The sequence below is a fragment of the Drosophila eugracilis genome, unplaced genomic scaffold (genome assembly GCF_018153835.1).
Source record: "Drosophila eugracilis isolate 14026-0451.02 unplaced genomic scaffold, ASM1815383v1 contig_445, whole genome shotgun sequence".
In the NCBI taxonomy this organism is placed as follows: Eukaryota; Metazoa; Arthropoda; class Insecta; order Diptera; family Drosophilidae; genus Drosophila; species Drosophila eugracilis.
In genome coordinates, this window is record NW_024573311.1 from 2,162,187 (window position 1) to 2,185,778 (window position 23,592).

The 23,592-nt window shown below is 42.5% G+C and overlaps 10 protein-coding genes across 12 annotated transcripts; 6 read left to right on the forward strand and 4 right to left on the reverse strand.

The window, feature by feature from the left end:
* Positions 1 to 272: 272 nt before the first annotated feature.
* Positions 273 to 3,647, forward strand: LOC108104132 (uncharacterized transmembrane protein DDB_G0289901). Its single transcript, XM_017210034.2, has 3 exons — positions 273 to 2,195; positions 2,266 to 3,116; positions 3,185 to 3,647. The coding sequence occupies exons 1-3, from the start codon at positions 452 to 454 to the stop codon at positions 3,239 to 3,241; spliced, it is 2,652 nt and encodes an 883-aa protein (XP_017065523.2). The 5' UTR covers positions 273 to 451; the 3' UTR covers positions 3,242 to 3,647.
* Positions 3,648 to 3,920: 273 nt separating this feature from the next.
* Positions 3,921 to 4,912, reverse strand: LOC108104138 (phosphatidylethanolamine-binding protein 1). Its single transcript, XM_017210039.2, is given in 2 exon segments — positions 3,921 to 4,784; positions 4,786 to 4,912. Coding segments are annotated over 2 exon segments (765 nt in total). The 5' UTR covers positions 4,837 to 4,912; the 3' UTR covers positions 3,921 to 4,070.
* A 212-nt stretch (positions 4,913 to 5,124) lies between these two features.
* LOC108104137 (magnesium transporter NIPA2) lies at positions 5,125 to 7,029 on the reverse strand. Its single transcript, XM_017210038.2, has 2 exons — positions 6,652 to 7,029; positions 5,125 to 6,207 (listed from the first exon to the last, which is right to left on the reverse strand). Exons 1-2 carry the CDS (start codon positions 6,950 to 6,952, stop codon positions 5,351 to 5,353), a joined length of 1,158 nt encoding a protein of 385 aa, XP_017065527.2. The 5' UTR covers positions 6,953 to 7,029; the 3' UTR covers positions 5,125 to 5,350.
* Positions 7,030 to 7,308: 279 nt separating this feature from the next.
* On the forward strand, positions 7,309 to 9,864 carry LOC108104143 (ATPase family protein 2 homolog). The gene is given in 4 exon segments (XM_017210044.2): positions 7,309 to 7,738; positions 7,797 to 8,288; positions 8,344 to 9,245; positions 9,247 to 9,864. Coding segments are annotated over 4 exon segments (2,400 nt in total). The 5' UTR covers positions 7,309 to 7,332; the 3' UTR covers positions 9,847 to 9,864.
* A 1,036-nt stretch (positions 9,865 to 10,900) lies between these two features.
* LOC108104105 (thiamine transporter 2) lies at positions 10,901 to 12,543 on the forward strand. The gene is given in 3 exon segments (XM_017210004.2): positions 10,901 to 11,062; positions 11,065 to 11,775; positions 11,837 to 12,543. Coding segments are annotated over 3 exon segments (1,299 nt in total). The 5' UTR covers positions 10,901 to 11,029; the 3' UTR covers positions 12,392 to 12,543.
* A 147-nt stretch (positions 12,544 to 12,690) lies between these two features.
* Positions 12,691 to 16,546, reverse strand: LOC108104103 (PRKCA-binding protein). Of its 2 annotated transcripts, none has more exons than XM_017210002.2 (3): positions 16,426 to 16,546; positions 15,287 to 15,398; positions 12,691 to 14,128 (listed from the first exon to the last, which is right to left on the reverse strand). In XM_017210002.2, the coding sequence occupies exons 1-3, from the start codon at positions 16,470 to 16,472 to the stop codon at positions 12,776 to 12,778; spliced, it is 1,512 nt and encodes a 503-aa protein (XP_017065491.1). In that variant the 5' UTR covers positions 16,473 to 16,546; the 3' UTR covers positions 12,691 to 12,775. The 2 variants fall into 2 exon arrangements, with proteins under 2 accessions (XP_017065491.1, XP_041674962.1); XM_041819028.1 differs by lacking the exon at positions 16,426 to 16,546 and adding an exon at positions 16,074 to 16,401.
* Positions 14,252 to 15,230, forward strand: LOC108104106. The gene has a single exon (XM_017210005.2). The coding sequence runs from the start codon at positions 14,329 to 14,331 to the stop codon at positions 15,121 to 15,123; it is 795 nt and encodes a 264-aa protein (XP_017065494.2). The 5' UTR covers positions 14,252 to 14,328; the 3' UTR covers positions 15,124 to 15,230.
* Positions 16,547 to 16,580: 34 nt separating the features above from the next.
* Positions 16,581 to 17,715, forward strand: LOC108104107 (intraflagellar transport protein 43 homolog). The gene is made up of 5 exons (XM_017210006.2): positions 16,581 to 16,716; positions 16,775 to 17,016; positions 17,073 to 17,096; positions 17,166 to 17,288; positions 17,341 to 17,715. The coding sequence occupies exons 1-5, from the start codon at positions 16,627 to 16,629 to the stop codon at positions 17,600 to 17,602; spliced, it is 741 nt and encodes a 246-aa protein (XP_017065495.1). The 5' UTR covers positions 16,581 to 16,626; the 3' UTR covers positions 17,603 to 17,715.
* Positions 17,649 to 18,566, reverse strand: LOC108104108 (PITH domain-containing protein CG6153). Its single transcript, XM_017210007.2, has 3 exons — positions 18,174 to 18,566; positions 17,922 to 18,112; positions 17,649 to 17,868 (listed from the first exon to the last, which is right to left on the reverse strand). Exons 1-3 carry the CDS (start codon positions 18,491 to 18,493, stop codon positions 17,744 to 17,746), a joined length of 636 nt encoding a protein of 211 aa, XP_017065496.1. The 5' UTR covers positions 18,494 to 18,566; the 3' UTR covers positions 17,649 to 17,743.
* Positions 18,567 to 18,639: 73 nt separating this feature from the next.
* LOC108104104 (T-complex protein 1 subunit delta) lies at positions 18,640 to 21,327 on the forward strand. Of its 2 annotated transcripts, XM_041819029.1 has the most exons (5): positions 18,640 to 18,870; positions 19,425 to 20,077; positions 20,148 to 20,278; positions 20,341 to 21,034; positions 21,102 to 21,327. In XM_041819029.1, exons 1-5 carry the CDS (start codon positions 18,765 to 18,767, stop codon positions 21,117 to 21,119), a joined length of 1,602 nt encoding a protein of 533 aa, XP_041674963.1. In that variant the 5' UTR covers positions 18,640 to 18,764; the 3' UTR covers positions 21,120 to 21,327. The 2 variants fall into 2 exon arrangements, with proteins under 2 accessions (XP_041674963.1, XP_017065492.2); XM_017210003.2 differs by lacking the exon at positions 21,102 to 21,327 and having other exon boundaries at positions 18,641 to 18,870; positions 20,148 to 20,288; positions 20,350 to 20,462.
* The last annotated feature ends 2,265 nt before the right edge of the window (positions 21,328 to 23,592 follow it).

Genomic DNA, 23,592 nt, shown 5'->3' on the forward strand with positions numbered 1-23,592 from the left:
GTAACACTATTTTAGTTAATTAAACTATATACAAAATTAAATCTAAGCTAAGGTACATATATAAAGTCGTGACAGAAGTAATGTTCCATGCGATAAACATTCTAACACTTTAAGGTCATAAAAAGTCCGTATTTTTAATGATAATAATATAGTGTAATATAATGCTAATGTTACAAATATTAAATTCTAGAAGATTTTAAAGAACCTTTGATGCTAGTATTTTTTTTATTAAAAAATACCGAAACCATATATGGGATTTAATACCAGTTTGTGTAGCCGGCGTTCGTTGTGTTGCAACCCTGAATGTTTGACTGCGAAAAAATTTAGGGAAAGCAAAGAGTTTTTTGATTCTTTAGGCCCTTAATTGTGTTGAAAATAAGCGTCAAAAGGTGTGCAATCGACAAATAAGAGTAACAAACGATCTACTAACTCCGGGTAAGCACCAATCGGAATGGACTACCGCCAACTTAAGAACGACGCTTACGGCATTGGTCAACGGCGTGGAATGGGAAGCTCCGTCGGTGGTGGTGGAGTAGGAGGTGGGGGCGGGATGTATTCCTCAAACTTCGGCGGTGGCGGCAACTATGGCGGAGGCGGGAATTCAGTTGGTGGTGGAGGCTACGGCGGCAACCGAAATCAGAATATCGATGGAGGTAACTTTAATCGCGGTGGCTACAACAACAACAGCGGCGGCAACAATAACAATTTTCCCCGTTCTGGAGACGATCGATCCAGTTTTAATCAAAACAATCAACGGTTCGCCGGGAACTCCGGCGATAATTACCAAGACAACTTCCGTGGTGGAGGTGATCAGTCCTCCAATTTCGTCCAATCAAACAGAGGACCATCCAGTTTCGGCAATTTAACTCGTCAACTGGATCTGGAGGCATCCCAGAATCGCAATCCCGGAAATTCTGGCAATTTTAGCTCAGACCGCCAGCCGGACAACTTTAGAGGACACCAGTCGCAAGGATACGGCGATAGGTTTCAGAACGATGACCCCAGGAATCAGGGCTCTTTCGGTAACTTTGGTCCCAATAATGGACCTTCTTTTGTCGGCAATAATGGAGGAAACAATGGCCCTTCCTTTGGGGGAAACAATGGTCCTTCCTATGGCGGAAATAATGACCCTTCCTATGGCGGAAATAATGACCCTTCCTATGGAGGAATCAATGGTTCTTCCTATGGAGGAAACAGTGGTCCTTCCTATGGAGGAAACTCCAGCAACTTCAACAATGACAACTTCTCCGGAAGAGGCTCTAACTTTAATAACCAGCAGACTGGTTTCAATGATTCTTACGGACGCGGAGGAAACCAGGGCAACTTTGATCAGAACTCTGGAAATTTCGGCGGTAATAATCAAACAGGAAACTTTAACGATCGCGGACCCGGAGGTGGAGGATCAGGAGGCCCAGGATTTAACCCAAACTCTGGGGGCAACTTCAGTGATAACAATTCTGGAGGCGGCTTTAGCAACAACATAAGTCGCTCCTTTAACGACTCTCGCAACAAGTGGAACAATTCGCAATCGCAAACATCCTCATTCCAGGCCCCAGGCTATCAATCGAACAGTGGTGGTAGAGGAGGCGGAGGAGGAGGAGCACCTAGTAATTCTGGATGGGAAGCCAGCCAGCGTGCATTCAATTCCAAGCGGAACCAGCTGCAGAAGATGAATCTGAACAATGGCGGATCTGTTCGCAAACCAGGACCTCAGCCAACCGCTAAGGCCGTCCAGAACTTGCGAAACAATCCTCGGGCTGCTGCAGCAGTCGTCAAATCAGTGGACAGAAGCAACGGTGCCAACAACAGAAACATCCAGCCTAGCAAGCCTGGCAATATACGATCTGGCAATGCAGCTGGAGTCCAAAAAAATGTGACCAATGCGGTAGCCAATCAGACTACGGTCAACTATTTGGCGCCTAAACCGAGTACAGTAACCAACAAAAAACCATCTGTAGCTGGACATGCAGTGAGAAGGGGACCTGGAGTTGTGCGTAGTGGACACGGTGCCGTTGTTAGTGGACCTGGTGCCGTGCGCAGCGGACCCCAGGGAGTGAAACCTGGCCCACAGGCTCAAAAACCGGGAGCACCCGCTGTTAGGGCTGGCCAGCCAACTGTTAAAAGCGGCCCACAAGCAGCCAAACCAGCCGTAGCTAATAGGCCACCAAAAGCTCCAGGACTAACAGTTCAAGTTGGTAAGTTTCGATTTCCATGTAGTATGACTTTTTTAAAAACACTGCCCACTGCTTAAAACGATAATTTTAGGACAGAAGCGCGTTGCCCCCCCTCCACCGCTTGATACTGTTGCTGCCCCCAAGTCGGTGAAGAAGTGGCGCCGAGTGGCCCGCAAACGAGGTTTCTTAATAGGCGGATACAAGATCCCGTACATGAATGACCAACCTAAAAAGCTACCGCAGCCGGAGGCCGACTCATATGCCCTGACCTTCTTCGAGCAGAATTTTAATTACAGTACAAACCAGGACGCCACTGAGGAGGACTTTTTGGACGCTGCCGTGGTTCTCAATGAGGATTCGGAGGATGAGTCGGTTGCCGACGACGACAAATCTGCTCGCAAGATCGCAAAGCGCAACAGAAAGCGTCTGAGGTCAGAGTGGGCCCCACTATACGAATCGAAGAAGTATAATGTTTGGGCCAACTGGTGGAAGGATTACAAGAAAGTTGGCGAGGAAATTGACAAGCAGCTATTAGAGAGCGGCAACCTTAATCTGGAGCATTGTTTCCTACCCAATCTACCCAAGCTCAGCACAGAGCAGGTGGTTTATGCCATCATCAAGTCCGCCCATTTTGGACTCGAAAAGAATGCGGATGTGCCGTACGACACATTGAAGACTATATTCACGTTGATGAACCGCACCTTCCTAGAGAACATAACAGAGTTAAACATGGTGGAGATTCAGGACATTATTCGCGGCATTCCAAATGATCTTTGGGTATATAAAATGCGCAGCATGGTCTACCTGTGGGAGAAGTATAAGACAGTTATCAATTCCAAGTCTACCGCCGAGGAGGATATCAATGATCAGAAGGCTATCGCCCGGGAGTGGAAAAGCCCATGCTTCCACTGGTGTGCTAAGCAGGCTTTCGATGAGCTAGTGGTAAGTTGAACCTTAAATTTTTTAACAAACTTTGCCTAAATAATTAATTTGGAATCTTTTTCTAACAGGCAATTAGTGCAACCGAATGGAAAGACCACGAAAGCACCTTTCCTACTAAAGAGTAAAAATACTTGGACCATCATCAAACGTACAGTAGGTTCTTCTTCAGGAGTATTTTATGGATTGTATGATTACGTATCTAGTTGTATTAAAGACCTTTATTGCACATTATAAAGAAACATCCTGACTATATGAAGTAGCCTGTAATTAGATCAGAATATTTGAACAAATAAAACAAATCTTACCCAGAAGACTGTATCTTCGTCCCTTCTTGAGGAAACTTAATAATATTTATCACAAATGTATCATACTAGGATGACAGAACAATTGTCGAAAATACAAGTCTTTTTATTTCTGTTAGGTATGAACGTCGAGTTCATAACATTTTATATGACGATAGAAGAATCCTATTAATAGTGAAGTAGCTTGTAATTGGAATGAATAAAAAAATAAATAACCAACTTATAAGATAAACATTAATATTTGGAATTATAGAAAGGGTCTATCAAGCGCGAACTTTCAATATGAAAGTAAATATTGTTTGAGAACATTGGGCCTAGATAGTCACTAAGGCTATGACTAAGGATAGTCACTTGGCAGCCATTTAAATTACTTGTATAAAGTAGTAAGGGAATAACAACATGGCATACCGGAATCATAAAGCATTTGGTAAAAACTATATCTAATACTGGGATACGAGGATATGGGTAAGATCAATATATAAGAAATAAAATACAGTGAATTAGGAATAACTAGACATTTATGCAGTCGATGTCTTTAACAATTTTATTGCCAGCAACGAAGTTTTCTATATGTCTTTTTTCAGGTTTTAGGTTACAATAGTTTTGCGAATTATGAATCAAATTTCAACTGGCCTTATATAATGGTGACGAACTAGGCACCCAGCTGCTTGTAGAGGATGGGCACATAATCATCATATTCCGCCTGGTAGAGATTTCCGGCAATAGGATCGCCTAGGGCGTACTTCTTGGCAAAAACAGAGATCTTGAATCCACCTCGTCCATCACCGCTGTTATTGGGCAGCCTCTTCTCGTCGAAGGTTAATTTGCACCGTTGCTCGAAAATAAGGAAAACGTAGCGATGCAGTCCGGTGTCCGGAGGTGGTCCGGATCCCACATAGGCCGAGAGCACCTCTCCCTTAGCGACATCGGCACCAGGAATATTGCCAACCAGCCAGTGGTGCCATTCCCTGAACTTGGGGTCCTTACGACTCGGAGCATCCGGGTCGGTCATACAGAGGGTGTACAGCTTGTTGGCATCCGCCTCCCACTTGACACATGGCTCATCCTTGACCTGGGTGGGGGTCAGCACCTGGCCCGGCTTAACAACAATGCCGCATGGATATTCAACCACAGCAGTTTGTGCGGGAGCCTTGGAAATCACATCCGGAACAACGCAGTTCTCCTCCATGGTTTTACCAATATTTTCGCAAGAATACTGCCGTTGAAATGGTGTAAATGCAGAGAGCGGCTCTTTGGTTATGATGTTGTTAAAAGTTTTCAGCGTTCTAATGGCGGCCGGGAAATTGACAGCAGAAGAATTGACATTCACAGCGGTTGATCGGGGTAAATCCTTTCCAAAGCCCTGTTAAAGCGTTACGATTGATATTGCGCAATACTCTTAAACGTAACAAGCTCATCTTTATAGTTTAAATGAACCTAATAAGATTAATTAAATAACTGTTTATTTTTTTGTTTTCTGATTGTCAAACGGCAACAGTACTATTCACCTGGAATTTTTAGACTTTTGTTATCGCTATCGATAGCGATAGTTATATTTTAAAATTTTAAATGTTCTTTGAAATTTAATGAAACGCTAACTACAAAGGCATTCTTTGATTTATAATTTGACTTTTAATAATATAGTGATTGCCTGGAAACCAAAATCTCCATCTGCATGCAATTCACAATAAAGACTATTACAAATATTTGTTAAGTAAATCGTTTTTAATATAGTTATCAACCTAAACCTATTTTATTATACTAGTGAATGTGTAGATAACAAGATCGAAGGAACAATAAATGGGGATGAGATGTTTGAATGCAAGTGATATGCACAGATATTTGGACCAATGCTTTGTATGCAGAGTAAACTCTTTGTCTTCAGGTCGTCCGCTGCAGGGGATGCAACTAGACCTGGTAGCGCTGTTTGTGTCAGGCCTTCCGGAACATATCGCCCGATCCGTAGGACAGACGTCGTTCCTTAGAGTTGTTGGTGACCAGCACTTCCTCGTCGAACTGCGACACCCTCTGCATTTTCGGTCGCATGAGACCTCTTACATCATTCAGCGATATATCAATATCTCTGAAGGCGTTGAGCAGGAAGACAGCTGTGATTACGATTAGAAAGCCGCAGACATCGCCCAGGATATCATCGAATCGCATGTGGGTGAATTCCTTGAACAGGATGGCTGATGCAGCTATCACCAGGGTGGTGAACATCACATAATAAACTGGAGTCACTATACTAGTGTTAAATATATCCAGCGCTTTGTTTAAATAGTTCATCTGGATGGCTATAAACGTAACGGTGACCAAGATTAGGAACCACGGCATCCAGGTGAGGAATACATTTCCTCCATTATTCAACGTCTGTCGGATGGCCAGACCCAAGGCCTTGCAGGACATCACAGTCAGGGAACCAATTCCGGAGCACATAAATATGTAAACCACCACATTCGTGTGTCCATGGCGTGGGGCAATAAAACAGGCCACAAACACCGTGGATCCAACGATGCAGATCACATACAGAATGAATACGGGATCCAAAAGCATATCAAACAGCAGCTGCAGATCCTCGACCTCCTTCTCTTTTGGCGAGTGAATCACAATGATGGTAGATCCCAGTATGCACAGGAAACATCCTATCTTGCCCAGTAAGTTCAGCTTCTCATTGAGGAATTTGGAGGCCATTACGGCGGAGATGATCACGCTAAGGGCACCCAAGGGGGTCACCAAAGAGGCGGGCGCAAAGGCATAGGCCGCAAAGTTGGCCGCTTCTCCCACACCCACTGTAAGAAAAAGACAGTGAATCAATGAGTCAGTCAGATAAGGCGGTTTGTTTGTCAGTTAATATACCCTTGCATTTGGTATTATAATTTTGTGATTCAGTTTGCACAAGATACTTTCGATTCTATAGATTAAATTCATATATATTCCTTATCTCTCGATTTTAAAGATCATAATTTTAATGACTGTGTTATGGGAACTGTAATTGTAATTCGACCTTGATAAAGCATATCTTTGAAGTTAAAAAAAATCGATCAGTCTTAATTAGGGCCCCAGGTCTGTTGTAGATAATTACATTTAATTATTTATGTACTTAGCAAAAAAAAAATTGCATTAAATAAACTCAGTTTCAGTCAAATTTGGGAAAAATGTTTAGTAAAAAAAAACACAGTAGAACAATCACACTGCAAGGGTATTCCCCTACCCAAGTCTTGTTCTCCACTTACTCGTGAGAAGTCCCGCCCACCATATCCACTCCCTTAGATATCCAAATCCTCCTGCTGAAGCTCTGACCTCGCCGTATCTGCTCAATCTGATGAGGGCCTTCTTCTTGATGATAAAGCTGGAACCTATGAAGAAGCAGGAAGAGATGGCCAGTCCTACTCCAATGTAGAAGTCTGTGTTCGACACCGCCTCCGCCACTGAAATGGGGGCGGGGACAGGCGATTGGTTGGCTTCGCCCTGGAGGATGCCCCCGGCCGTCATCTGGGGCATCTGCAGTGATGAGGCTTCGCCGTCGCTGTTCATGGCTAATCCGCTCTGTGATCCGCTTCTGGTGTCCAACTTTACGCACTTAGAAGTCTGACTCACAAACCAACAATGGATCTTTGGAGTGGCTGCATGCAGGAAGGGGGAAAATACCAAATTTACCAACACTGTCAGTGATGCTAAACGGTTTAATGTTAAAACTGTATTCTTATTTTTACCAGAATATGTAACAGTATGTACATGTAAAAATTTAAAATATTATTTACAGAAGCAAAAGCATAAATAAAAAACTAGCATCATCCAGTTATATATTAATATAACCATTTTCGAAAAAGAAGTCTTAGAGCTGGCCAACAGTTGCCATTCACAATGGACACCTCCAACGATAATGAAAACAAAACGTGCAGCCGGCCGAAGAAATGCCGCCGAAATCGAGCAGCAAGAAAAATCAGGCCAGTTGGTACCACTGCGACTCCTGCGGTGCTCACATTCCTTACAAGGCCAGAGATAACCACGATGGCTTGTGCTCTGCCATAAGCCAGGATGATGCTATTGCTGATTCCGAGGCGGAGTACGTTCGGAGTGGGGCGATCTTTACGAGAAGCCTTCAGCAGCGTAATTTCGAGGTGGAATCCCTGAAGGATCTCCCTGGGAAGTATGCCAACATGCTGATATTTGTCTCCGAGGGAGCGATGCAATTAGCTCAGCTGCACATAGGCCAACATGTGGTGTTGGTAGCTCCTTCGATGGATGAGCACCCACTGGTAAGGATTGTGTGGCCCATATCAGAACAATTTCTAACCACAGTATTTGTGAGCGATAGCGGTAAGTTAGATAAACTTTACAGCAATTTTTCAAGATTAATCATTGTAATCTTTTCCAGACTTCAAACTTCATTGCTCGCAGCTGCGGGGAAAACTCCTTAAGATATCTGCCTTGGATACCAGTCGCCTTACAGCGGCTTCCAGCGTTTCTCTTAAGCAGATAAACAGCGCAGAGTCCCCTCTCAAATCAGGACAACTCCAAGATGCGATTGCACTTCTTAAAAAAGACTTGGTCAATAGGGTATTTTCAAAGGGCAGTCAGATCAACATGAACTTCTTCAACAAATCTCTAATATTTCGCTTGGAGCGCTGGCAAGGAACTGTTGAAGAGGCTCTGGCTGGACTCACTCTGGACGCCAAGCCTTTGCAGTTTGTGCAGATTACAAATGTCACAAAGCTTCTACTGATAACTGAAAACTCAAATCAGCAGCATGAGGAGCAGAAAATATGCCATAGGGTAACTAAATCCCACATAGGAGGACTGGATAAACAATTACAACTGGTGGAGGAGAGCATGGAGTACGCCTTAGGCTTTCGGACAACGCCTACAGGTTAGATTAACCCAAACAAAAATTTTTATCTTTATACAGTGCTTTTATTTTTTAGGCCTTCGGGTATCTAGAGGATTGCTTCTTTTCGGTGCCACTGGGTGTGGAAAGTCTATGATCCTGGAAGCCATGTCCGCAGTGGCAGAGGAACATAGCCAAGGAAATGTACAAGTGATCCGTATCAACAGTGGCGAGGTCTACAGCAAATTCCTCGGCGAAACGGAACAAAAATTGGCAGCTATTTTTGAGCGTGCGTACAATCACTATCCACATCCTACTTTGCTGCTGATAGAAGATGTCCATAACTTGTGTCCCAAACAGGAAAGCAGCGATCTGGTTAAGCGCGTCTCATTATCGTTTCTTTCCCTGTTGGATCAGCTGAGTACTCCCAGCCAGCTAAAGGGAAGTAAGACCTTTGTACTGGCCACTAGTTCACAGATCGAGGCCCTGCACCCAAGTATTCGGAGAGCTGGAAGATTGGACAGTGAAGTAGAATTGGGAGCTCCCAGTTCTCTGGCAAGGAGGGACATTTTAAGATGTCTTATTCAGTCTTTAAGGCATCAATTGAGTGAAGATGAAGTGGAGCATATAGCGTCTATTACCCATGGGTATGTGGGAGCAGATCTAGCGAATCTAATATATGCTGCAATGCTGCAGGCGGAACAGAATTTCCTACAGCTTCACCATCTGCAGACTGCCTTGACTCGCATCAAACCTTCTGCGATGCGTGAAGTCCTCATCGAGTGTCCCAATGTTCAATGGGCAGACATTGGCGGTCAATCCGAGCTTCGATTGGCCATGCAGCAGGCCATCGAGTGGCCGCTGCTTCATGCTGAAAAGTTCCAACGCCTGGGCATCAAGCCACCAAGAGGAATTCTCATGTTCGGACCACCAGGATGCTCCAAAACAATGATTGCCAAGGCTCTGGCCACGGAAAGCAAACTAAACTTCCTTTCCATTAAAGGGACCAGAGCTGTTTTCCATGTGGGTGGGCGAATCGGAGCGAGCGGTGCGTGAGGTGTTCCGAAAGGCTCGACAGGTCGCACCAGCCATAGTTTTCTTCGATGAAATCGATGCCATTGGCGGGGAACGGGCAGATGGTGAGGGTTCCAGCTCTGGTGCATCCGTAAAGGAACGTGTTCTCACTCAGCTGCTAACCGAATTGGATGGCGTGGAGGCTCTCCAAAATGTTACCATAGTGGCGGCCACCAATCGTCCAGATATGATTGATAAAGCGCTGCTCCGTCCGGGCAGAATAGATCGAATTCTCTATGTAGGATTACCTAAAAGTGAAGCCCGTCGGGAGATCTTAAAGATCAAACTTAAAGCCATGCCAGTGTCTGAGGCAGTGGACATGGAAAAGTTAGTGCAGCTGACGGAGGGATACTCCGGTGCAGAAATCCAAGCTGTGTGCCATGAGGCTGCCTTGCGGGCCCTGGAGCAAAGCTTTGAAGCGGAAGAAGTTAAATGGGTGGATTTCGAACACGCCTTGAAGGCGGTGCCTCCACGGACCAGCCCGGAGCTGCTAAAGCTCTATGAAGATTACCTCAAACGAAAGTAGTTTCAATAGGCTATGATGATAATATTATAATTGTATGTATACTTCAAAGTTGATAAAAAGAACTTGAAACGAAAGATCTTGAGAAAGCCGACCATTACTTTTTATTAAACCATTGACCATGTTATTACCTCTCCAAAGTTATTTACTAGATCAGCCTTAAAATCAAACTAATGATTGTAAAATAAACCAGATTTGAGATATACTGTTCACGTTCGCATTTAGACATTACTGAATTTTTATTTAGTGTTCGTTTAAAGATTAGGCTAATAAGATAAGATGGCAAGTGCAGAGTTATCAGTAAACTTTGTTGGGCTATTTTTACCCTTTTCAAATTCAAGAGCATTATTTTCTCTTCTTCATGAATATTAAGAGGGAACCATTTGATCGCTGAGTCTTAAGCGAAATTCCAATTAATGCGTCACTCAATTGACATTAAATTGATATACAAACTCATGATATGTCTCCAAGTAAGACATTTGTTTTATGTTGGTGAAGCAATTTACTTTAGCTTACCTTGCAATCACTTAAATGGGGAAATAGGTTCAACAACATTTAGTATTATTTATAAACAAAAAATGTTTAAAATCTTGAACTTATTTTTTTCACTATTTTTGGTGCATTTATAAATGTTACAGGTTCTGGTTGAAATAACTAAAAATGAATTGAATTGATTTATTGGAATACTCCTAAAAAGATTTCACGGTCTTCTAAGGTCAAACAGTATTTGCCAAAAATATGTGACGTATAGAACAATGACTTTTGAATGTAATAAAAACATGCGTTTTTAGTTCTTATCAAAAAACGGAAGGTTTTAATTGTGCTTTGCAACAAACATATTTTTTGCAAATCACGACCTTAAGGTCAAACAGTAGGTCAAAAATATTTTTTCTTTAGAATTAAAATTCCTAAAAAAATATGTTCCATTTAAAAATTATCATTATTTATAACATTTAAAATATGATAACAGCGTAAGAGCATTATTTATAGCACTTGTTGTGTTTGGCTACTTTTGGTCATCAGTGTAGTCGCTTTGGCGCAGAGAGATCCGTAGACACTCCGCTCTTAATTTGCGCGATCAGTTGCCGGCTGGCGTTCGTCGCGTTGGTTACGACACTATTCAATTGGCGCAACATCTGTTGCCGGAGGAGATTCCATTCCAATAGCTGGTATCGCGATTTACGAAATGAAGAACTGGCTCAAGATCTCGCTGCTGCTGTGTGCACGTTTGGGTTTTTCCGGGAATTTCGACCCTCAGAGCCGTACGTCACGGAGTATCTGTCATCCGACTACGGCAATCTGACTACGGAGCAGATCTATCAGGATGTGTACCCCTTTGGAACGTACTCGGTGCTGGCCCAGCTGGTTATTGTATTCCTAATCACTGATCTGGTGAGGTATAAACCGGTTATCGTGCTATCGGCTCTGGCCGGGATTACCCTGTTTTCGCTGCTTATCTGGACGGAGACCGTGGGAATGTTGCAGGTGGCACAGATATTTTTCGGCACCTTTACAGCCGCTGAAGTGGCATACTACACCTATATGTACGCCAAGGTCAACAAGGAGCAGTATCAGATTGTCACGGGTCACACGAGAGCTGCCATCCTCAGCGGAAAATTTCTGGGTGGATTGTTTGCCCAGGTTTTGGTGTCCACCGATAGCATGAACTACCGGCAGTTGCACTACCTATCACTTACCACCCAGGTGATCTCTTTGGCTGTGTCCCTATTCCTACCTGGCGTTCCCCGGAGTCTCTACTTTTATGCCTCCTCCGATAAAAATCTCGCTCCAGGTGGCGAAATTACAGCACCTAAGTTCTCTTTCTCGAATGCCTGTCGACTTTTGTGGTACCACCTCGTCTCCTCCTATTCTAATCCAGTGGTGCTAAAGTGGAGTCTGTGGTGGGCCCTTGCCACGTGTGGGCAAATTCAAGTAAGTTCAGCTTTGAATATTTTAAAAGAGCAATGTAAGATAGTATCTGTGATCACCCCAGGTAATCTCGTACATCCAGTTCCTCTGGAAAGAAGTGGCACCCGATCACCTGAGCGTATATAATGGCGGAGTAGAGGCCGTAGCCACTCTGCTCGGAGCAATTGGAGCTATTCTTGCTGGCTTGCTGAACTCCAACAAGCGACGGGGTTCCTACATGTTGGGCATATCCATATGTGCCGGTATCTTGGGAGCCTTGCTTATCTACGCCGCCAAGACACACGAAATCTGGGTAGCCTATGTGAACTATGTGCTCTTCTGCGCCGTGTTCTTCTTCATCATCACAGTGGCAGGTGCCGTGGTGGCCGAGAATCTTGTGGAGGACAGCTTTGGATTGATATTTGGTATTAATACTCTAATGGGTTTGCTGCTGCAGACCATTTTGACTATTGTGGTGGTGGAGAAAGTTGGACTCGCTCTGGAGCCACGAGATCAGTACGTGGTCTATGGTAGTTACTTTATAGTTTTGGCTGGGATTTACATAATTGGGTCTGCCTTGGGGAAATTGTTCTGCAGAAATAGGAATTCAAGTGTGGGGAGTGTGGATCATTTAACGTAAGATAGTATAGGATTTGATACAAGTTTTATAGCTAAAACAAAATATTAAAAAAATTATAAGATATTATGTGCATGTTTGTAAATACAAAGTATTAAGAAACTACATAACATAAATTAAAATGAATGTTTAAATACACAAATCAATATGTTGAATTAAAGACGATGAAGAAGTCTAAACTGTTTAGCCAATTTAATAGCTTTCAATACCAGGAACTTGATTTCCATAAATGGAAAGCTATACTAGAAAATAATTTAATGGATATATAGAACTATTACCTCAAAGAAATCAAAGTCTTTAAATAAAGTATGATATAATTATTACCACTCATTGGAACATTTAATATTTTACCTAACACATTTATTAATATTTTTGTACTAAAAAAGCTTATTGCAAGAGCAGGTCCATCTCCTCGGCATTCGAGGACATGAGATCTCGCTCCAAGCTGGTGGTGGCTGTAGTGGCCTGATTCAGGAACAGATCGAAGTCGTAACCATCGTTCTGGGCCGCAATGGAGTCCTTTTGATTGCTAATGGTTTGCGGATTGGACAGCAGGTCGACATCGTATAGACCCAGTTCCTTGAGCAACGTTTCGTTTTCACTGGTGGATTGTGTGGCAGACGAATCAACGGATGCCTTGACCTCAACATTAATGATAGCCGCCGGCTGTTCCACGGCTTCAAAGCCACAATCGACTTGGGATGTTGTGGAATTGGGATGATTGCTTGCCTCGATTTCATCGTCGTCTAGTTCCTGCGGCTTTAGAGTACTTGACTTGTACTGGAAGTCTGTCTCCTTGAAATCCACTTCGATGGGAAACAGCGGCGGAAGGGAGTCCAGTCGATCCACTAAACTCTGGTGAAGTTCCGCCAAACTTTCCAGAAGGCTTCTTAACTGCTTGTTCAGATCCATAGCATGCTTGCACTCCAGCAGCTCCATCTTCTCAAGAACATCCGTGCGAAGTTTGGCGAATTTGCTTCGGGCATCTTGGCGACATCTCAGGATTAATCTGTACTCATAGTTGCCCGTTTCGACGCGATAAAGTGGCTCCTGGAGGGCAGCAAAGCCATGCTCCTCATCATCCATTTCTTTGACCTTCAGACAATACGACAGATATGTGAATTTGGCATCTGCGTATCGTCTAACAGTGAGCTTTGTGTCCGGGATGGCCTTGTTAAGATATGTTCCCAGATCGGCGAGCACAGGCTTTATCTGCTTGATGATGCTCAAGCCATCCTTCTCCAAGGTGCGATGGAATTCTCCAAACGTTCGAAACGCTTCCGAGGCTCTTTGCTGCGGTTCGTGGACAGAAATCTGTGTAAAGCAGTCCCCAAAGGACTTATATGTCTGCAGGAGATCGTAGTAGGCTTTCAACATTCGGCGGGCGTGCTCTACTAACCCCTTATACATCAGTTCAGTGCCCTCGAGCTCCTCCAATCGCTTCACCAGCGAATCATTGCACAGTATGGCCCGGGAGAGACCCAGTGTATCCGCCGTATTGCTTGATAAATTGTCCACAATCCGATGCTTCAACTTCTTCAGGATGATGTCCAATGTCTTGCCCTGTTCGGGATCAGCATGCAGCTTGTTGTAATGAACAACCACTTCGTCGGTGGCTGTCTGGATCATCTTGGCCACCTCCACTTTTGTCTTGCCCTTGACGCTCACCGAGTTCACCGCCAGCAGTTCATCACCGGATTGTAGGGATCCCTCCCTTGCGGCAGGCGTTCCATCGAAAATCTGAAGTATAAGGGAAGATTTTTGTACATTCTGGGAATCTATAGATATTTTGTTGGACAACAGATCGTTGAACAAATCTAGGAATCAAGTTTTTAAGCACTACAAACATTTATCCAAGCTAGTAGCAGTCTGTACTCAGTTTTCAAAATCATTCAAAGTATTAGTTTTCAACATCTAAAAAACATTTGGCTGACCAAACTATGACCATCGCCAAATGGTATAAATGGTCCGCAAAGGACTTTGAAGGTGAGCCCCAGAACAGACCAAAGCTGATTCCAGGATTCGATAGGCTGGATGACAGGCTGAGGTCGGTACTCCGAGAGCAAGACGCGCGAAAGAATTCACTTAAACGAAAACAGGCAGGTGGTGGTCAAAATCGGTTAAAATTCAAGAAAGCCAAAAGAACCAATAAACAGGTCCCTCGCGTATGGGACTACCAAAAAGTGTACACCGAGAAACGCAAAGATCTTAAAATCTTGGCTCACAACCAAAGAAAAGAATCCCAGTTCCGGAGTAGTCCTGTGCCCGATTTCCAGCGTTCGCATCAGCTTTTGGAAAAGAGGAAGATATATCTGAACTCTCTGCAAAAGGTAACAAAGCCGCGATGTCCTAGTAGCCTAGTTGCGCCCATCGAGGCTTTCCATAAACGAAAAAAGGAGGAAAGAGAACATAGTAAGATGTCCGACTTTATTCCCAAGATTAATCCAGGGTCTTCCATGGACTACTTAAACCGTCCGCCCTTCATCCCACAAGTCGAGTCCACCTATACCCGTACGAAACCTTTTCGTCTCCATACTTCTGAACGGGCTTTCAGCCGTCGACTGTATGACGAGAGGAAAAGGATGCGGATGGATCTCCAGATGGAGCAGAGGATCAACGACTGGTACAAGCAACAACGAGCAGAGTATATAAAGATCCGCAAAATGACCAATTTCAAGGCAACTGCAAATCCCTGGAGGCGGAGAAAGATTACCGCTGGGGAAGGGACCAAGTAAACATAGTTTAAAAGAAAGTTTCTAAAGAAAGTGAATTCCTTCCAAATCAACTTACTTTTGGTTGTAGTACAAAAATTTTGAATAAAGCAGTATTACATAAAATTCAATATTAATGAATAATGAATAATTAATGAATATTCCAATATGTATTTACAAAACTCACCTGAACAATATATAAACAGGGGCACATAGGCGCTCCACCCCCAATGCTAATTCCAATCAGGTTACTCTGATCCTTGGTTATAACGACGGCATTTGTGCTCACAGTCATTCCCCTGTATCAAAGTTTATAATAGAGTATGATCATTAATTTTACAAATTACCAAATAGATTCAAGCGTGAACTACGCGTGCTATATGATTATGAACATATATATATGTGGGTGATTTGATATCAATTTTCCATACGTACTCACATCGATCTGTGCAATTTTCTAATTAGCCATGTTACCAGTTCTAGCAAGGCCATTGGACTATATCAAATTTACCTACTGCTGCTGGGGGCTAAAACTGTTGATCGGGGCAGTTTATTCTAAGGCTTCGTGATAATATCGGTACTCCGAATGCCAAAGGACACCTCGAAGTCAATAAGTAAATATATTTCTGTTACTAGCTAGCCTAGCTATTAATAGTATTTTGTTAGATATAAGCAGCTAGATCTCTACACAGAAAACAAACTCAAATTCCTCCTTTTATGGTGGAATTAATACATTATAAATATGGTTAGTTCTAAATTGGTTGGTTTTTTATACAAAATACAAAGAAACAATACATCTTAAATTGATTAAATTTATAAAAACATAAAACATATTTATAACTAACTAATTGAAACCAATAAATGTTATATTTAACTTTATCAAGTTTAATTTAAAATAAATGAATAACTCTATGTAAAGAGCAACCTCAGTAAAATAATATTTAAACGATTCCGGGTCAACGGAGTTGACTTACAAACGGTCTAACTCATATTTCTGCCTATTGGCTGACTCGATTCCGAACTTGTCCCCGGATACGGAATCGGAGGAAAAGCCCGCCGGAGAGCAGAGCATAACGGTGGCCTCAAGGGGAGCGCCGGAGGGCTTATCTGGCTCTTCCGGCAGATCCTTGTGATGCTGGACAACCTGACCATTATCCCCATCCAACTGGATGAGCAGCGGTGTTGGCCTGATTCCAACAATATGTTTCAATTGTGACGATTATTGATTTTTAACAGGTACTTTTTGGCACATCGCAACAGATTGTTGTGCTCAAATAAAGCTGGCAGAGAGTTTTCGTTAATTGGTGACTTCCAATGGCTACTTACATTTTATCTTCCTCGAAAAAGAAGTCATCTTCCGTGTCCGTCAACATTTTGCGTGATTAAAAAATATATATTTGTTTATTTTGGCAACTTGAAGCTCCTTCAACTGTCATCGGCGATAGGTAACTGATTTGAAAACTATCGTATAAATGCATTGTGAATGGCAAACTCCAGGAGAAAATCGGAAATTCCCACGGAGTAACCATGACCACTTGTTGCCTAGGAAACGCTGAAGAAAAACATAAACAAAAGATGATGGACTGGGCCGAAGAACTCAAGATGACCATCAGAAAGGTGAAAAATAATGTTTAAATAGATGTTTACTAAAGATTGGATATATTTTGAACCCTAGACGACGGCCAGGAAGGGTCGTCGCTCCAAGAGTCGTGATGTGTTGAAGGAGGAGCCTGCACAGGTGGCTGCAGGCTCAAAGGATATTTCCATTGACATCACTCTGAATGTTCAGGCAGGAACCCCGCCCACAACTTCGGATACGGCCACTTCGTCCACGTACAACAATGAATTCGAATCGCATCGTCCACCCATTCGTCGTATTTCGGGGGGTTGGGCGGATTCTGGTCTAAAGGGATTAAAGTGGGTATAGTTAACTACTATGTAGGCTTATAATTGATTGCTCTATATTCTTATAGGTCAAAGAAGAATTCCTTCGATGAGTAAGATTTCTTTTTAAAAACTTTTATAAGACTTGATTTGTTAAAGACTTAATTATATATGTATTTTAGCGAACGTTTTAGGCAAACGAAGTCGGCGACAAACTCTATTCCAACGGATGACATTCCCGTGATCCCTGATATGGATGATGTTAAGGATGAAATTATGCTTAATGAGATAGTAGAACCGCCTACGTAAGTCTAAGATGAAATGTTTTATCCACTTTAACAAAGTACATATTTTTAGTATTGGCACATCTCGTTCTGCAGTTCTAAAGGAAGCCAATTCCGATTTGCTTTCTCAGTATGCCTTTTCAGCTGTGGACGGTTTTGATCTCTCAATCCTTACCGATTGCCTAGTTCCACAGGAGAGTCTCAATGAAAAGGATGAACTCTGGCAGTGGGACAAACTATTTACAGAAGTCACAGCTGAAATCCATTCGGATAAGGTGCCCAATATTGGCATGAAGATAGGACCTGATGTAGTGCCGCCCACACAATATTCTTAAGATATTTAACTTACAATTTCAGTGCAATACGAATACTCATTTTAAATTTTAAGGGAATACAAACATTTTCTTGCCTTAAAAGATCACAAAATATACATAACAGAGATACTCAATTTTAAATCTTTACAAGCTTTAAGGGATTTATTGGATGGCTCTGCCTACTCCATCAAAAGCCTTCTCCTTGTGATCTGCGGCATTGGCACGAGCTTCGTAATTACAAATGGTTACACCATGATAATGAGCTTCTGTGAACTCTCCTCGAAGGCCTGTATATAATTTATTGTTAGTGGTATCTTAACCAGAATTCTGGTGCACCTACCGATATAGTAAATGCGTGTATTGTCATCTCCAAAGTTGCTGGGGAAGTATAGTGAGAGGTGATGCACGGAGGAAAAGGTAACCACTTTGGGTGAGTACTCAATTTCTCCACGGGCATCGCGGGTTAACTGGAATTCTTGATCTGGTTTAGCTTTGGCATCGTCGAAGGTCATCTTGGGTCGGTTCTTAAAGCTGAATATATATAAAATATACATGTAGTTCTTAAAAACAATTTTAGAATAGAGTTCCTTACATTTTGACCATATTCGGATGAGATTCATCGTTGGCGCCACTTATGATGATTCCTTTGAGCTTAACGTTGCCGGTGAAGGGAATATTGAACAAAAGCTCCTCGTCCGCATCGCTCTGCACATATTTCGAGAGATCCCGGCGCTTCTCATAAGGCTTAAAGACACCTTTTCCTTGGCCATCCGTCTCCTCGTTCAAGCACTCTGTGTTGTCTAGGTCGATTTTCGTGTACAGACTGTACTCGATGCCCATTTCCAAAGCATGATCCACATCCGAGGCCTCATGACTGCATTCGCCATGATCATGTGAGTGTCCGTGCGGCATTATTTTAATTTAAAATTTAAGAAAAATCAAACGTAAATAAACCAGCCGAGTCACTATTAAGAATACGGTAACCCTAAACAACCATTCCCAAGATAACGATGACGTCGATAACGATGTTTTTAAGACCGCGGCATATTTCAACTCACCAAGTGCGGCCACACTAAATTCAGCACAAAATAAAATAATTTTACCCATTTTTAATCTGTGGTAATCGCTGTGAATTTAGTGTGGAGTATTTGTGTTTTGCTGAAAACTAAAACTTAACGTTTCAATGGCGCCCAAGGCAAAATCGGTTGGCATCAAGCCCACGGCGAAGGCTTTCAAAGACAAGTCGAAACCCACTGATGTGCGTTTGTCCAACATCCAGGCGGCAAAAGGTGAGAAATATGGAAAAATAACACAATTAAGGATATTTAAGAAATAAAATGTTTGACTAGACTCTATTTGTGGAGCTAGTAGTCAGGTAGATAACTTTTGGTGCCATGTTAGCCCAGAATTGCTAACCAAATGGTCAATGAAAATCGCAGTTGGGTGCCGGCTGTCTGGAAACTTCTTGGGCGGAAGAAGAAGAGCAAGCATTACTCATGTGATGAATGAAGCGAGGAAAATTTAAGGTTTCTAGTGCCCTTCTAGGGGGTAGTTAAGCCCATGTAAAAAAAGTTTATCTTGCTTAAATAAGAATACTTTCTTTTTATTAAAAAAAGTTAAAACAAAACACTGACAGAAATGTCTAGACCATCTGTCTGTTTATGTGCAGATTAGTCATACAATTTTAGCGCTTTCTGTATAAAACTAAACACATGTCGCATTACTCAGTCATGCTCGTGTGAACTTAAACAATTTAAGTTAAAATAAAGAGCTCAGGAATTTTACTTTAAACCAATATTTACCTATAAATGAACTTAATCTAAAAAAAATCTTCTTCTTTTAGCCGTTTCCGATGCCATTCGTACTAGCTTGGGCCCCCGCGGCATGGACAAGATGATCCAGGCAGGCAATGGCGAAGTGTCCATCACCAACGATGGAGCCACCATCTTGAAGCAGATGAACGTATTGCACCCGGCTGCCAAGATGTTGGTGGAGCTTTCCCGTGCTCAGGATGTTGCGGCTGGTGACGGCACCACTTCCGTGGTGGTTATTGCCGGAGCTCTGTTGGAAGCCTGCGAGAAGCTGCTGCAGAAGGGTCTGCATCCTACTGCCATTTCGGACTCGTTCCAGCGCTGCTCCAACAAGGCAGTGGAGATCCTTAAACAGATGTCCACGCCCATTGAGCTGAACGACCGCGAGACACTGATTAAGAGTGCCTCTACCTCGCTCAACTCCAAGGTGGTGTCCCAGCAGAGCAGCCTGCTGGCTCCAATTGCTGTGGATGCCGTGCTGAAGGTCACGGACCCCGGCAAGGAGACCTCTGTGGATCTCAAGAATATCAAGGTCATCTCCAGCCTCGGTGGTACCGTCGAAGACACCGAGTTGGTCGATGGCTTAGTTTTTACCTGCCGCTCTGCTGGATCCAATGCTCCCAAGCGCATCGAGAAGGCCAAGATTGGTCTCATCCAGTTCTGCATCTCGGCCCCCAAGACCGATGTGAGTAATAAATAATACTATAATATATGTTTTGGACTTGGGTAATAATATGAATGGTTTTAACTTACAGATGGATCACAATGTAATTGTGTCAGACTACGCTGCAATGGATCGTGTGCTAAAGGAGGAGCGTTCTTACATCCTTAACATTGTCAAGCAAATCAAGAAGTCTGGATGCAATGTCCTGCTGGTTCAGAAGTCTATCCTTGCGGTAGGTTCAGCTCACAGTTTTCCTTCAACTTTGTCCTCATTATTCCCTATTTTATACTTAGTGATGCTGTCTCTGACTTGGCTCAGCATTTCCTAGACAAGATCAAGTGTCTGGTTGTTAAGGATGTTGAACGCGAGGACATTGAGTTCGTGTGCAAAACTCTGCAATGCCGACCAATCGCCTCGCTGGATCACTTCACAGCCGAAAACCTGTCGAGTGCCGATTTGGTCGAGGAGGTTGCCAGTGGCACCAACAAGTTTGTAAAGATCACTGGTATCCAGAACAAGGGACGCACTGTCTCGATCATCTGCCGTGGTTCTAACAAGCTTGTGCTCGAAGAGGCTGCCCGCTCCCTGCACGATGCCCTCTGTGTGGTCCGATGCCTGGTGAAATTGCGCGCCCAGATTGTGGGCGGTGGAGCGCCTGAGATTGAGATGGCTCTGCAGTTGGCCGCATTGGCTCAAACTGTGGAGGGTGTGGATGCGTACTGCTTCCGGGCATTCGCTGATGCCCTGGAGGTCATTCCATCCACTCTGGCCGAGAACGCTGGCTTGAACCCCATTGCCACGGTCACCGAGCTGCGCAACCGCCACGCCCAGGGTGAGAAAACAGCTGGTATTAATGTGCGCAAGGGCGCCATCACAGACATTTACGCGGAGAACGTGGTGCAACCCCTGCTGGTCAGTATTTCGTCTATAACCCTGGCCACAGAGACGATTCGCTCGATCTTGAAGATCGACGATATTGTAAGTGTTATAATTAATTGTTGATTGATTTCATTGATTATTAATTACTATCTCATTTTCTTTGCAGGTTAACACCTTCAGTTAAGCAGTGTGATCCGCCTCTTTCGGTTGTCTGTCTCTGATCAAGATCAATCTTAAATCATTTTCATCTAACCCCTCACATCTATACCCATTATGCGATTAAGCATTAAATTTTGAATAAAATTCACATATACACTACGCCTTACCAGCTTAATATGTATTTAAAAAATCGAAAACTAAAAGATTAAATACTTTGCTAACACAACCCAAAAGTTATCATGTTTTGAATTATGAAGACCTGGAGTTGTCAAATGTTTGTTTAAATATTTCGAAATATTTATTTTTAGCTTTGTATTACAGCCTCGCCTTTTTGTTTTGTTAGCTGATTATTTTATTTCACCCTGAAAGTAGGTTTGGAAAAGCTTATTTTCATACTCCTACTCCAAATATTGTTACGAAATAGGAAAGTATGAAGCAACTCCTTTGGTTTAAGGACAACCGAAATGATTATCAACTAACCGTATCCTTATTTAATGTGCGAACTCATTTTTCTCGCTTTCAACCACCACCTTGGGTTTCAAAGGGTTCGCTGAACCCCATCCATATCTCGGCCCCGCCCCAAGCATCCACTCCGGTTCGTTTTTGGGCTCCTTTTTGTCCTGGGCGTGTAAATAAAAATCACTTGATGCGATTTTTATGATGTGCGTTAAATGATTAAACCACTTGAACTGGTTTCAAATTGTCAAAAAAGCTGGCATGGCAGCGGGTTGGGTTCTGAAAGGGTTTTTATCCTTTTGTTTTCTTAGCCCCATTTTGGGAACTTAATGCGGGTTGGGTTTACGCTTGGGCATGATTAGATGGGGACTATCTCTCGTGTCCGGAACTTTCGGCGCGTGTAAGTTAATTAAATGTGTAAACATGTCAAAGGGATCAAGTTTTCCAGCCCACTATCTCCCACCACCCATCTGGCCGAGATGGTGTTGATTTCGGATCACGCCTTTGATTGGCTTTGATTTTTGAGCTTCCACGAAAAAAGCTACTCTGCTAATTGGTTGGTGGAAAATTCTAAGGGTAGGTTTTCCATCATCAACTTTCAGGGGTCGCATGCAAATTTTTCATTTTAAAGTCTATTTCTTTAGCGGCCATTTGTGTGGGTTTTCCATTTTGCTGTGATGAGGGTGGAAAATTAAATCAGATGCAACCATTTTTTGTTAGTTGCTTTGTCCTTATGGGAAAGGGTTTTATAAATATTCTTTACAATTTTGTATATTAAGTCCTTCCTGTTTATAATAATAAATAAATAATAATAAGTTACTTAAGGAACTTTTTGTATTGAAGGGTACTAAAAATCTTCGGTTAAAGCAGCTTCCATTGGTGTTTATTTTATTTTTTTGCTACATTTTTTTAGTTGTTTGCTCGACTGTCTTGAGGCATTGTCGTTCACGTCCTCGTTCCCATTTGTTTCTTGTGCAAATATTGGATTTGCGCTTTTTTTCCTAAGCTATTTGCCAGAGCCAGTGGCCCACACTTTTGAAACTTTTCATTTCGGGGTTTTTCCTTTGTTTCGCCTGTTTGCTTAATTTTTGTATGCGATTTTCTTCATCTACTTTTTGCTCATTTCATATTTTCATTGTAATTCAATTGTGTTGCCCCCGCTCCTGCTGTTGTTTTTTTTTGTCCAAATGTTTGCACAAGTCTTATGTTCTCCAGTCGGGCGCAAAAAGGGGTGTGTCCTCGTTGTCCTTACTTTCCTTTACTTTTTGCTAGACGAATTGAAATTCAAAGCACCAAATTGTCAGCCAGTCACGCAGAAATTTAACATATGTCCGCCATATAATTTGCCAGCACTTTTTATTTCACCAAACTCATCTGAAATTACCAACGTCTGCTATCTCACATCTTGAGTTTTTAACAAGTTGAAGGGGAAAATGGCAATTTAAAAGAAATAAATAAAATTGAAATATATTATTTTTAAGTTTTATCAATAAATTGTAAAATTATATAAAAAGTTAACAGAGATAAATGAGGCAGTATAGCTTAAAAATGTTGGTTTCTAATAAATATCCAAACATCATCATTAAACATCACAATTTATAAACAACTACCAAACAGTATTTATTTAATATCTTTAACATTTAGTATAGCTGTTTAACAAAACAATTTCATCTAGTTCATGCCACTCATGGAAAAGCTATACAAGAAAAGAAATGCCATAGCAAAAGCATAAAGAAAACTTAATTTTCGTTAGTCCTGCCAAGTGGCCAGTGATTAATGATGGCAGGACCACGACAATATTATGAAAACGCATTCGAAAATTTCATTAAATTGTTATAAATGAAGCGGGTGAAAGCAGAAATGAAACATTTCTCTCGGAGAGAAAATTCAATTTGCAAATGCAGCAAATGTTTGCCAGTCCACCGAAAAGAAATCTATCAAAAGAAAAACTTGAATGAAATCTCGACCGGACGATCTGCAACCACCGGGGAAACCCACTGAATAGCCTACGGGGCTTATCAACCCATTTTGACCAGTTCCGA

Coding starts and splice junctions, on each gene's coding strand:
- LOC108104107 (XM_017210006.2), top strand. CDS start 16,627: ATGACCACTTGTTGCCTAGGAAACGCTGAAGAAAAACATAAACAAAAG. Junction 17,017..17,072: donor TCTGGTCTAAAGGGATTAAA/GTGGGTATAGTT, acceptor ATATTCTTATAG/GTCAAAGAAGAATTCCTTCG. Junction 17,289..17,340: donor GAGATAGTAGAACCGCCTAC/GTAAGTCTAAGA, acceptor ACATATTTTTAG/TATTGGCACATCTCGTTCTG.
- LOC108104132 (XM_017210034.2), top strand. CDS start 452: ATGGACTACCGCCAACTTAAGAACGACGCTTACGGCATTGGTCAACGG. Junction 2,196..2,265: donor AGGACTAACAGTTCAAGTTG/GTAAGTTTCGAT, acceptor CGATAATTTTAG/GACAGAAGCGCGTTGCCCCC. Junction 3,117..3,184: donor AGGCTTTCGATGAGCTAGTG/GTAAGTTGAACC, acceptor TTTTTCTAACAG/GCAATTAGTGCAACCGAATG.
- LOC108104108 (XM_017210007.2), bottom strand. CDS start 18,493: ATGCCGCACGGACACTCACATGATCATGGCGAATGCAGTCATGAGGCC. Junction 18,113..18,173: donor CATCCGAATATGGTCAAAAT/GTAAGGAACTCT, acceptor ATATATATTCAG/CTTTAAGAACCGACCCAAGA. Junction 17,869..17,921: donor TACACGCATTTACTATATCG/GTAGGTGCACCA, acceptor AATTATATACAG/GCCTTCGAGGAGAGTTCACA.
- LOC108104104 (XM_041819029.1), top strand. CDS start 18,765: ATGGCGCCCAAGGCAAAATCGGTTGGCATCAAGCCCACGGCGAAGGCT. Junction 18,871..19,424: donor CAACATCCAGGCGGCAAAAG/GTGAGAAATATG, acceptor TTCTTCTTTTAG/CCGTTTCCGATGCCATTCGT. Junction 20,078..20,147: donor TCTCGGCCCCCAAGACCGAT/GTGAGTAATAAA, acceptor TTTAACTTACAG/ATGGATCACAATGTAATTGT.
- LOC108104103 (XM_041819028.1), bottom strand. CDS start 16,171: ATGCTCTGCTCTCCGGCGGGCTTTTCCTCCGATTCCGTATCCGGGGAC. Junction 15,399..16,073: donor AAATATGAGTTAGACCGTTT/GTAAGTCAACTC, acceptor ACTTTGATACAG/GGGAATGACTGTGAGCACAA. Junction 14,129..15,286: donor CCTGTTTATATATTGTTCAG/GTGAGTTTTGTA, acceptor CTTATACTTCAG/ATTTTCGATGGAACGCCTGC.
- LOC108104137 (XM_017210038.2), bottom strand. CDS start 6,952: ATGAACAGCGACGGCGAAGCCTCATCACTGCAGATGCCCCAGATGACG. Junction 6,208..6,651: donor GTGGGCGGGACTTCTCACGA/GTAAGTGGAGAA, acceptor TTTTTCTTACAG/TGGGTGTGGGAGAAGCGGCC.
- LOC108104106 (XM_017210005.2), top strand. CDS start 14,329: ATGACCATCGCCAAATGGTATAAATGGTCCGCAAAGGACTTTGAAGGT.